Here is a 12,169-nt window from a genome sequence, read left to right on the forward strand (position 1 = left end):
GAAGTTGTCACCACTAACGATTTAGCTGTACAAAATCACAGCAATTTAGTTAAATATATCATAGCCAAAGCTTACATTAAATAAATTGACCAAGTGGGCAACACATACTGTCTAGCCTTTGCACAGCGAAAAGGGTGCTCCACTTCACTCCTATCACCTTCTTGTTACCTAACACATAAAATTCCAGAAATCCACTGAGTCTTCTCCCCTAGTCCCCAGAGTGTGTTTTTGCAAAAATCAAATACTAAAACCTCTTCACATAGAATTTCAGCTATTTTCTGTATGTTTTTGATATCTCTTCCACTGCTTCATCTGATCTCAAATAATTTGGCCAAAAAGTATTTTCCCTAAAATTCAGATCTTCCTAATTTTCAGAAACTTACATGCATCATAACAGAATAAAACTAAACCTATTCAGTAAAATGTGCATAATTCTTCTCAAATTAACGCTAACTGTGGGTGAGAATTTTTCTCCTAAAAGTTTGATGAAGAAAAATCCCAGTCAAGTCAAGCTTCAACTCTCTCCCCAACATTTTCCTTTTTCTATCATATTACCCAGATCCCCCTTTATTGCCCCATAGTGAATGTAAATAAGTCAGTCATTATGACACTATTTTTGTTTTTATCTTTCACCTACCACTGCGCTATCTGAATGTCCTTTTCACTTCAAGAACACTTGTAAAATAACCTTAAAACCCCAGAACAATTATAGAATCCTTTCTACAACACCGCATTAACAAATTATAAGACCAAATTTTGTTTTACTATTTTTCAGTGACTTTTGATTTTAAAAAATGCACTATACTCAAAAGACAAACACTCTCTCCAGATTTCCTGTCAAAAGTGTTACTGTTATATTGCAGTTAACATCAGATTCCAAGGCAATGTTCTAAATTTTTCAGTGCTTTTAACAAAAACATCTGATTCAGTCCTATTCCTGTCATACATGGTATTTCATGAACAAGAACGTTCTCCTTAGAATTCCCATACTTGCACGTTGTAGCTGTATCTCCCTTGAAAAGAAATTAACAAAACTTTTCGATAGAGCAGCGGGGCTTTCTAACTCTGTTTGTTTAACTGATAATTAGATTCTGAGTTAATGGCAACCTGTCACTTGCTACAGCAGACTTATTCTTTTCCCCTCAACCTTCCCCTGACTCTAGGACAGTAATCACAAAAGTAGTTCAGGAGATCCTGAAACTCACGATTGTCTGATAAGGGAGCTGTAACAAGGTTTTCTCATTACCAACGAAAGATGAAAATTGGATTTTAGCTCGTAAGAATACCTTTCCTACTAAAATAAGAACACATTACAGACATAGAAATTGATTCAATAAATATTTTAATAGCTATTCACTGAGAGAACATAGGACTAAACATTACAGATGGACCATATTTTTGTAATGAGCAGTTCTAAGTCACTTTTTTTCTTTTGTTTTCCCCAGCTGCAGTAATATGTGGATTAAAAATACCAGTTCCTCTTTTGTTTCCTTAACTCTTACCATTCACAAAAGAACCTTAAAATGTTGACAGTATACAAAAGGAAAATAAAAGTGTTTATATTTATTGTTACTTTCATGTTTGCTAATGCTATGATTGCGAATTTCTTACAGGTGACTTTCATAATTGCAAGAAGTTATATTTGACAAAGTGATATTGTATTTTCCAGTAGTTTGAATTGTCATTTCTTTTCCAACATATCTAAAAATTTTATGACATGATTTAATGATTTACATTTTTAAGGCACCTGAAATATCTCCTTTTAATTCAACAACAGAAGGAAAAAAAGCTATGTTCCCATTTCGAACTGATTGTGAGACTGAAGGAGTTAAAGTCTCAAACATTGTGGTGGGGCAAGTTCTGCTTAAGGAAGAACTCTGCATAACAAGGAACCCTGCCCAGCAAGGAACCACAGGTGAAAAGAAGCCCATCAGCGCCCATCAGCAACAGGAGGGGGAGGGCATGCTGGAGGATGCACTGCTCCCTGTTCTCTTGTGCTGTTCTGATGTGCTGAGCAGGGCAGGTCACCATGTACGGCGAAAGATCACATCGGCAGGAAAGGGGAAACAACTCCCCAAACGACACCCCCCAAGCCCACGGCCCAAAGGCTATCTAGTTAGCCTAATGAGTTCGAGTGCCAGCCAGAAGGAGGGGCAAGGAGACGATAAAAGGACACGAATTGAAGCCCCACATGCACAGGTCCACCGGGACTGGACCCCTCGGCTGACTGAACCAACGCTGGATCCAGGACTGGTGAAATCTTTCTCTTCTCTCTCTCTTCCCCTTTCCTCTTCCGCAATCCCTACACCTCCTCCCTTTAGACATAAACCGTTGACCAAGTCTGGTACTAGGAGTGGATCCAGCCGCCCCCAAGCTCCTCGCTGAGAAGGAGTCTAGAAAGCAAGGGGGTCCACTCTGAACCTCGTGACTCAACGAGAGGGCTCTCCTGATTGTCTTCCTTGAACTGACTCCCAAATAGGCAAGGCCTGTAGTATATGTTTGGTGATGTATGGTTAGCACGTTACACAGTTTACTGACACAGTTTCATGCCAATTTTTGTTGTGACCATACCAATTTTGGTGGTGAGCATGCCAGCTCTTGTTGTGAGCGAATAAAAATTGAGTTTTGTGAGTTAAAGGATCCCTGGTGTCATTTCACCTTAGTCCTGACCTGGGAATCAGCAAACCTGAGTCATCATCCTGAGAAATTGGGACGTGACACTGATTATCACATTTCCTCAAGCTGTTTTAAGGAAAACAAACATTAGATGACTTAGCAGGGCAACTGATAGATTGGTGAAATGTAAAATTTTAAACTTTTTTTTTTTTTAAATGAGTATATGTTTAGGGATTCTATGAACTATTAATTGCTTGTCTATTTATTCCTTGCTGTATAAAACTATTTTATACTTTTTTTTAAAATCAAACAATAGGCATTTAGGAGCTTCACAAGTGAAATCTTTTTCTGCTTATACAGCACAGTAAACCTTAAACACTCCAAAACAACAATTTCATTCCTGACTGTAATTTATTATTCTTTTTTCCTTTCTCCGTTCTCCAGCTGTCCACACGTACATACCAGAAGTCTAAAATATTTAGAGGAAATCTTTTTTTTTCTCTTATGTGAATTTAAATTTTCAATTGTTTCCTTGAACAATGTTTTACACACAATTATATTCTGTTAGCCAATCCTTTTCATGAGTGTATAAACCTACTCCAAGTTTGTCTATCAAAATGCTATTAAATTTTACATTTAAATCTATTCGTATTTTACAAATAACTTTTCAGCAGCAAGTGTGTGTTCAGTAAAAATACGCAGGCTACATTCCACATGCAATCATGCATGTGGTTCTTTTTTTTTTTCCTTAGATAACTAAGCAACATGTGAAACTTACGGCTGTCCAGGCTTCTGTTCTGCATCGAGAACACAGCCAGTCAGTATGGATTTCATGAGAAGGAACACCATAGCAACCTAGAAGAAGAGAGCTGGATTGATTAATATATTCTGCATTTCTATCTATGATGTCATACTATTCAACCTTGTATAAACAGTAGTAAAATACATCTCTTGTGACCAAGGAGACTTTTCCAATCTAGGCTTACTGCTAATTCCATAGTCCATGAAATATATAAATTAGACACACAGACACTCTTCCCAAAACTCAAAAAAAACCCAAACAAAACCAAACCAAAAACCACCACACCAAACCAAAAATCAAAACAAACACCACCACCCCCCCCAAACACTCAAAAAACCCAAACCCCAGGGAATTTCTTATTTTCTGTCATTTCAATAGCAAATCACCAATTCTCCCTGAAGTAAAAATGTACAATTTGATTAATATACTGACATTTTTTCTATGCAATTATACCATGCTTCCATGGAAGAATTTCACATGGACTTCTTAGAGATAACTATTCAAGTCTTACTCTCTGTAGAAGATACTGCAGAAAATCCTTGCATTCATCAGTCACTCTTGAAATAAAAAAGAATGCAAGGTGAAGGAAATTACTGCATACCTAAAGTCAATAGCAATATTCACAAGTCCTCAAATCCAGCAGGATTTCACCCTGTCTACTTAATAAGGACATACTAACATCACACAGTGGTTTAATATATGAGAAGTAAAAGGAATTTAATAGCTCAGAACTGAAATAAGAATCAGAAGTTTGTGATTATTGAAAGTTTACAGAAAAGTTAATTCTTCACTATTTTCACAGCAATCATTAACTAGTAATAGAAAATGTAACAGTTTTTAAAAAAAATTTAGCCTGTGATGGAAGCATTACGTATGGAAATGTTTTTCCAGTACTTTTAAAGACATACTAGAAGCCTAGTTAACTATTAGTTATCAATAAAACAAAATTTGAAATTACATTTCTGCCAACTGAACAATTAGCTTATTTACTTGCATGAACCCGCACACAACACTTTGCACAGGAAATCAGAAGACTTGTTCCATCTTCTTCGATAAAGGCATTTGATGGATAGTTTTCAGTGTTTTCTTCACTATAAATAAAACACATCTCTGGAATAAGAGGTTTAGTCTTTTCGTTTTCAGCCATCAGTGTTTCTGCTGAGTTTGCTTCCCCGAAAGTAGGACTTTCTTCATCATGATTGTCTGGCTGGAAAATAAACAGAATTTATATTTAAGTAAAAGAAAGGAGCGTCGTTCTTACTCTTCTTTTTGACAGTGATGAAATTACTTCTCCCCTCCTAGCTCTGGCACTAACAATGTAACAGTTTTATGAGAAAATTAACTGCTTCTAGGTATTTATCACAGTCATTCTATAGTTCTTTGATTGTTCAAATAACTGTGAAATCTAGAATAGCACTCAGCCTGCAAACTAGTGTTATTGCAGCAGTGTTCAATGATACTATACTTCTGTCTCCCTTTGAGTCCTTTAACTGGGTCCGGTGCAATAAAAGTTTTCTTCCTACTTCCCATGCTGAGGGGATTCCACTTTAGCAGCTTCAGAATTAGTACCATAGAACTACAACAGCATTTTTAGCTGACATTTGACACGGGAATTCCACAAGCCAGTATCAAACTGTGCTCTGCATTAGACTGTTTCTGTAAGAACATTATTCCTGAGAAGGCCTAAGTACTGTGAAAACACTTATTTCCTTAACACTGCAGGAAGGAGACTTGGAAGAGGCTCCGATAAAAAGCATTTGAAAATGGACAGATAAGGAAATAGCTAAAAGATACAAACCTATGTGGATTCTCCACCTCAAAAAGTGTAACATTTAAGGGCAAGTACACATACACTAACACCAATCCTACACAAACCCTAGTAGAAGGCATACACTGTCTGCAACCAAGGATAAATGCAGGTGAACAGAGTATCAGTTCTAATTTTAACAACAGTGAGTCTCATACAAATCAAATGCATAAGCTTATCTTATTTATAATTTACTGGAAATAAAGTAGCTGAGCAGCTATTTCACACTTCACCCGGAGATGGAACTGTTAGGATCTTGCTTACCTTGTAGTATGGCATGAGGAGAGTGCAAATGGCGCAGTATGGTTTCTTTTTTGCACAAGCTCCATTGTATTCTTTTTCAGCATTGAAATTGGGTACTCTCGTCTGCCAAAGGTAGACCAGAGGCCTGGCCCATGTCTCTGTCTCTTGAACTTTCTCTTCAGTTAAGATAGTCTCAGGCAGTTCTTAAAGAAAACAAACAATTGGTTACACTGCAGTCCTGGAATGAAAACAAACAACAATGATTTTGTCATGTGTGGTAACAATGAAGATAAAACAAAGCTATAAGAAGTCTCTGTGTGAATACAAATGCAGAAGTCTAAAAGAATTATGCATCAGGACAAGCACAAAAAAGTGCTTTGACACCTGTGTCATGAGCTGACTGCTCCACATACAGCATAAAAAGTATGCCACTAGCTCTACTGTTTACAATTTGTATTCATATCCACAACAGTACATCTTGCTCTCCCACTCCTTAATTCCCCCAACCTCTACCCCCTAACCCTCCATGCACTCTGCCCTAAACTCCTTACAGATGGAACGTGTTGCATCCTGCCAAGCAACACCAGACAAATCACTCCATTCATCCAGAATGGCACCTCTCAACTCTTTATGGAAACAGAAACTCATTTTCCAAAGGGAAAAAGAGACAAGAGTTATAGCCAGGGAGTAATGGGGAACAATCCAATCCAGAGATGTAGCTGGACATGCATGCTGGATCCCACTACAGGTAAAACTATTTGGTACTATCAGTGATCTGTTCTGGATGTTGTAAAATTTTGTTTTACTTATTAGCAGTGTTTCCGTGCAGGACTCCATAAAGCTGACTTTATGAAATTAAAAGCCTCTAGAGAAGCTAGGAAATAAAACAGACTGAAACTCAGAGAAATAGCTTATTCAATAGGAGTAATTTTAAAATGTAGTCATTTGCTATTGAGAAAGATGTGGAAAAAGGAAAGCTGTGAAAAGGAGACTGGGTGTAAAACCCTTGCCCCAATGAAATCAATAGCATAATTATTAATGATCCAGTTGTTAACACCAGAATTTCAGCCTAGTCACATGTTTGAGCTGGTTGGAGAACTCAAGATATCTTCACAGGCAACCTAGTGACTTTGTCACCTGTGAAATATACAGATTATGAAGAGGGAAATGTCTTTTCATCCTAGAAAGGAAAGCATTGCTGACAGATGTTAAGTATATTTTTCTGAATTGGGTCCTTATACACTGCTCTGATTAATGATGAGGTCTGTGGTTCTGTTCATTCAAGTGGACAGTGCCTATTAAATCTTTCATGATCAATGAGAAGTCATGTCGGTGTCAATTAGAATAATTAAAATAATGTGAATGTGGGAAGGAAAATGTAGAAAGTTACTGAATAGAACTTTCAGATAACAAAAAAGGTCTCTAGCATATAGGTCTTTTCTAATGATGTATTTAAGAAAAATTGTTTATTTCAGAGGAAGAAAATTCCAACAACATAGAAATGTTTAATGAAGTACTGTCCTAGTTTCAGCTGGGATAGAGTTAACTGTCTTCCTAGTAGCTGGTACAGTGCTATGTTTTGAGTTCTGTATGAGAAGAATGTTGATAACACTGATGTTTTCAGTTATTGCTCAGTAGTGTTTAGACTAATGTCAAGGATTTTTCAGCTTCTCAAGCCCAGCCAGCGAGAAAGCTGGAGGGGCACAAGAAGTTAGCACAGGACACAGCCAGGGCACCTGACCCAAAGTGGCCAACAGGGTATTCCATACCATGGGACGTCCCATCTAGTATAGGAACTGGGAAGTGGGAGCGGGGAATCGCCGCTCGGGGACTAGCTGGGTGCCAGTTGGCAGGTGGTGAGCAATTGCACTGCACATCATTTGTACATTCCAATCCTTTCATTATTGCTGTTGTCATTTTATTAGTGTCATCATTATCATTATTCGTTTCTTCTTTTCTGTTCTATTAAACCATTCTTATCTCAACCCGTGGGTTTTGCTTCTTTTTCCCGATTTTCTCCCCCATCCCACTGGGTGGGGGGGAGTGAGTGAGCGGCTGCGTGGTGCTTAGTTGGTGGCTGGGGTTAAACCACGACAAGTACATTAAGCTGAATCATCACATTCCTTCATGACAACCTTCATCCACTTTATGAAACAGTGGAGGCTTTATGGGTCTCCTCCTATGATAAACTGTCACGCATTGCTACAAAAGCACTATAAAGTTGATAGCATTTTTATCAGTGTTGAATAAAATATGGATTAAAATATTTGTCTACAAGCAAGCCAAATGTAGCAAAAATAAATTAATTAATATATCCTGCATGTTTATTTTATTCCATTTTTTATAGTTTCTCAAGAGAACTAATACCAATTCAATAAACATTTGCCAATAATCCAGGTAGAAGGACAAATACAAAACGTGCAAAAAACCTGTCACCAATTCAATATTCAGCAGCAGAGCTTTATGGTGAATAATGTAGCCGCAGAAGAATAGCAGTGAAGAAATAGCTGAACACAAGCAAGAGATGAAAATATAAAATGCTGGCATCACTTTTATAGCTTTCTGAGTTACTTAACTTTTGAGTTAAAAGCTTAACTAAGCTTTTAGTTAAAAACATTCTGCCAAATCATATTTTTTCTATTGCTTGCTGTGGGAGTAGCTCGGAACACCTGGCATTTGTTTTCAAGAGTGAACCATGTCCTGGTTTCAGCTGGGATAAAGTTAACTGTCTTCCTAGTAGCTGGTACAGTGCTATGTTTTGAGTTCTGTATGCGAAGAATGTTGATAACACTGATGTTTTCAGTTATTGCTCAGTAGTGTTTAGACTAATGTCAAGGATTTTTAAGCTTCTCAATCCCAGCCAGCGAGAAAGCTGGAGGGGCACAAGAAGTTGGCACAGGACACAGCCAGGGCACCTGACCCAAAGTGGCCAACGGGGTATTCCATACCATGGGACGTCCCATCTAGTATAGGAACTGGGAAGTGGGGGCGGGGAATCGCCGCTCGGGGACTAGCGGGGTGCTGGTCAGCGGGTGGTGAGCAATTGCACTGCGCATCATTTGTACATTCCAATACTTTCATTATTGCTGTTGTCATTTTATTAGTGTCATCATTATCATTATTAGTTTCTTCTTTTCAGTTCTATTAAACTGTTCTTATCTCAACCCATGAGTTTTACTTCTTTTCCCGATTTTCTCCCCCATCCCACTGGGTGGGGGGGAGTGAGTGAGCGGCTGCGTGGTGCTTAGTTGCTGGATGGGGTTAAACCACGACAAACCCTTAGAATTTGTCGTGCTGCATGTTTGCCAAGCCTTTGAAGAACTAGTTTTACAGGGTCAGGTTGGAGGATGGCCTTGTGTATGCCTGGGAAGATGTGGCTGAAGACAGTCACAAGTATGTGTATGGAATGTTTTTATCTTTAACTGTTCTGAGGACTGGCAAACATCCCAGCTGAGCCAGATATGCGCTCCTGTGTTAGCAGTGTTGGCTATATGCCGTTAGTTCTTTCTAGATCTTTGTTGAAACATATATAAGTTTTATCCTTTAGTGAAATAAAGGGAATCTTGTATAGAGAGCTTGAGCACTTAATTCAGTCGCCGCACTTGCAATTTTCCAGAACTGTAAAATAAATAGCTCTGAAATCTGTGCCTCTAGTTCCATCTTTATCTATTTAAATTTTCCCTTACAGAACAGTCTCACAAGTGGCTTTATCTTTGCTAACTTATTTTCCGCATTCATTCTTTAACATTATTTTCTTTCAGGAGGTTATATTGCCATTATTTTAAATAATTTCATTATAGTTGTGACCTCACAGAGAATTCAAGGCTTGATAGTGCCTTATAAAGAAAAGAAGGAAGAACACAAAATTTGTTGTGAAGGTTCGTAACTTAAATGTTCCGTATCTATTATCCACTTTGAAACTGACATCCTTGGATTGCACCACTCCTTATCACTGCTGAATAATTCTCCCATGAGGGTTGAAGTCTTCACCCTGAACCTCAGCCTATCATGCTCCTTGTTAGTCAAAAATCTATCTTCGGATTTCCAGTCCTGGAATCAATTCTAAGACGATAGCTCTAGTTCTCTCACATAGTACTCTGGTTTCCCACTGCCTCAGCACATTGCTGAGTTCATGACCATATTGGTTTTGCTTTGGATGAGAACCATATTTATATCTTAATTACATATAAACTCCACAATTTCAGTTCCCTCTTGTGTGATCTTTACAAATCCTTTCCAGACTGAGGGAGTGAAAAGAATGCAAGAGCCAAGAATAAAACTGGCAGCACTCTTACAACAGTTTGTTGCTTTCAAGTGCTTTTTATTTATTTTCAAACTTCATTCCAAATGAAGCCAGGGACAAAGTGTCATATGCAGATGTACTGCACTGCACCTTCCACAACCTCCAAAAAATTTATTTTCTCCTTTGCATTATGTTCAGACTAACTACTTCCAGTTACTTATTGACTAGAAGCAAACCCTCATTTGCCTCTGATCTCTAACATCTCTAATTATGCATTCCATCTCCTTTGAGGTATGACTGTCTTCTCAGTGCTCCTTACAGGAGTCTCTTAGTCTCCTCGCATGAACTACAGCACCCAAGCTCTCTGATGTGATCCTGCTGCGTATTACACCCTGCAATCTCTCACTCTTCTCCATCATAACAAGCCCAGAAGCACAGCCAGGAAAGGAAAAATATCCCTCCTCCTTTCAGAGGGAGACTAGCTAACCCAGTACTTCTTAAATGAATGTTACACTAGCAGTATACAAAATTAAGAATAGACAGAATGGATGTTCTTAAGGGATATAAGCTTTGTCTGATTGTCTGTTATCACTACTGTACGGCTTGTGAATATCAGTTCTCTTCAAGAATTTCCTAGGCAACCTTGAGCTTAATTTATCATCTTTCAAGGGCTTCAGAAATATTGGTTCATCTTACAATCAACATTCACGCACCCACACACTGAAATCTTAAAATGTCAAAAGAAACTGATATTAAAAAAAAAAGTTACAGAGTACGTGACTCCCATTACAGACTATGACAACAATGCTGCCTTCAACAACTTTCTCACCAGGTAGAATTTGCAATCTTCTATGTAAATACTCTACATCAGCAGAACTTGGGCAGTTTCACTTTGTGTACTTTTTCCAAGGTGCATCAATATCATTGATAGGAAGAACTTCCAGGTCAGCTTCTCAGGTAGTACAGGTGGGGTTACCTTCCTGGTTTCCATGAAGTCAGAGAAGTTATGTACCATGAATAAAAACTGAGAATTTGGTTATCCAAAACAGGCAAGGAAATAAAACCCAGCTCTCCAACTGTTCAAGAAAGCAGAGAGTATATAATCACTTGATGTAACAAACCCTGCCATCTTGGCACAGTTTATAACCTTTCTTCACTTGTCCGTTTGATAATTCCAAAGTACTATTTGTGTCCCCCAAAAACTTGGAAAACTTGAGGGGGTTTTAGAATTTTTTTTGCTATTTATCCAGTACTTCTCACTTCCTCTTATTCTCTTTAATGACTCCTTTCATTACTTAGAACATAACTGAAGAGCAATCAGTGACTTAGCCTAAAAAAATCTACTTTCCTGACTAACATTGGTATGTGTGGTTTCAGGGTAGACATTCAGGTGCCTTATGTGAGCTTGGTGTTTTTTGACCAGATATATCTGTTATAAGTATGAAAGCGCCCAGCATCTTCATATGCTTCTATGCAATGGTATAAAGGACACAAAGCAACTGCAACCTCCAGTTACTTCCATTCAAAATCCACCTTAACTGAGGATTCTCAAAGTAAGAATAGAGAACAATTTGTGGTGTCCATACTGACTGAAAAATCTCAGAAGCTCCACTGTCATAAGCAGGCATACTTTGTACTTCAACTATGTATATCAGTGCCACTTCCCAGTACTCAAGACCTGCAAAAACCATGGTGGAAGCATCAGTTCCCACAGTGAAAGAGATTCAAACATTGCCATCCAAAAATAGCACATCTACTTTATAAGACCAGTATATAATGTTTTATGAAGCACTATGAACATGATGTTCCACTAAAAATCTTACATATTGGCATTTTTCTGAAAGAGCCTGAGAATGTTGTCTCAGTTCTGGTAGAGCAAGTTTTGATGAACAGTCACTTACGCAATGCTGCCAACCAACAACACTCTATGATAAGTGCCACTATTCAGTCAAACCTTCTTTGTGATAAACTCGCCTCGCTCTAACAGCAGCTACCAACGGCCCAAGACAGACAATCCAAATGATTCAGGTCAGCCAACACAGTGATATGAAACACAATATATGTCTATGGAGAGCATTTTCTCTGTGCAACACATGAAATGGTGCTAGGGAATCTATCTTGACTTCTATGTCTGCTGTAACTTGGATCAAATCACTGACACTACCTCACAGTTTCCTGCCAGTAAGTGCATGAACAGGACTCTGTACAAGTGTGTAGCCAAATTCCCTGGTGAGAATTCTGATGTGCCGTTTGCTTTTTTCAGCTTTTCAGCATGAAACTTACATTCCAAATTAAGAATTAATCAAGACAAAAGTGAATAATGCATTCTTGATATTCTTTGGTAAAGAAAAGTCAAATAAACTTAACTATAGTACAGGATACATCTTGCTGTCAGAGGGAATAAAAGAAAATACAGGAGTTGAACCTGCTAGCCATGACAATGAAATTCAATATACAT

General features: G+C 38.1%; 1 protein-coding gene across 6 annotated transcripts in view; it reads right to left on the minus strand.

Annotated features, from left to right (window-relative positions):
• KDM4C (lysine demethylase 4C) overlaps nucleotides 1–12,169 on the minus strand; it is a 280,297-nt gene that overhangs the window by 103,317 nt on the left and 164,811 nt on the right. For all 6 annotated transcript variants that reach the window (XR_005931545.1, XM_030004370.2, XM_030004369.2 and 3 more), the window contains 3 exons: nucleotides 5,490–5,671; nucleotides 4,409–4,625; nucleotides 3,395–3,471 (listed from right to left, as the gene is read on the minus strand). Coding sequence is in view for 5 of the 6 variants with exons in the window: in XM_030004370.2 (XP_029860230.1) it covers nucleotides 3,395–3,471; nucleotides 4,409–4,625; nucleotides 5,490–5,671 (476 nt within the window). In the remaining variant the exon portion in view is untranslated. The remainder of the gene's footprint in view (nucleotides 1–3,394; nucleotides 3,472–4,408; nucleotides 4,626–5,489; nucleotides 5,672–12,169) is intronic.

The sequence above is a fragment of the Aquila chrysaetos genome, chromosome Z, assembly GCF_900496995.4.
Source record: "Aquila chrysaetos chrysaetos chromosome Z, bAquChr1.4, whole genome shotgun sequence".
Lineage (NCBI taxonomy): Eukaryota > Metazoa > Chordata > Aves > Accipitriformes > Accipitridae > Aquila > Aquila chrysaetos.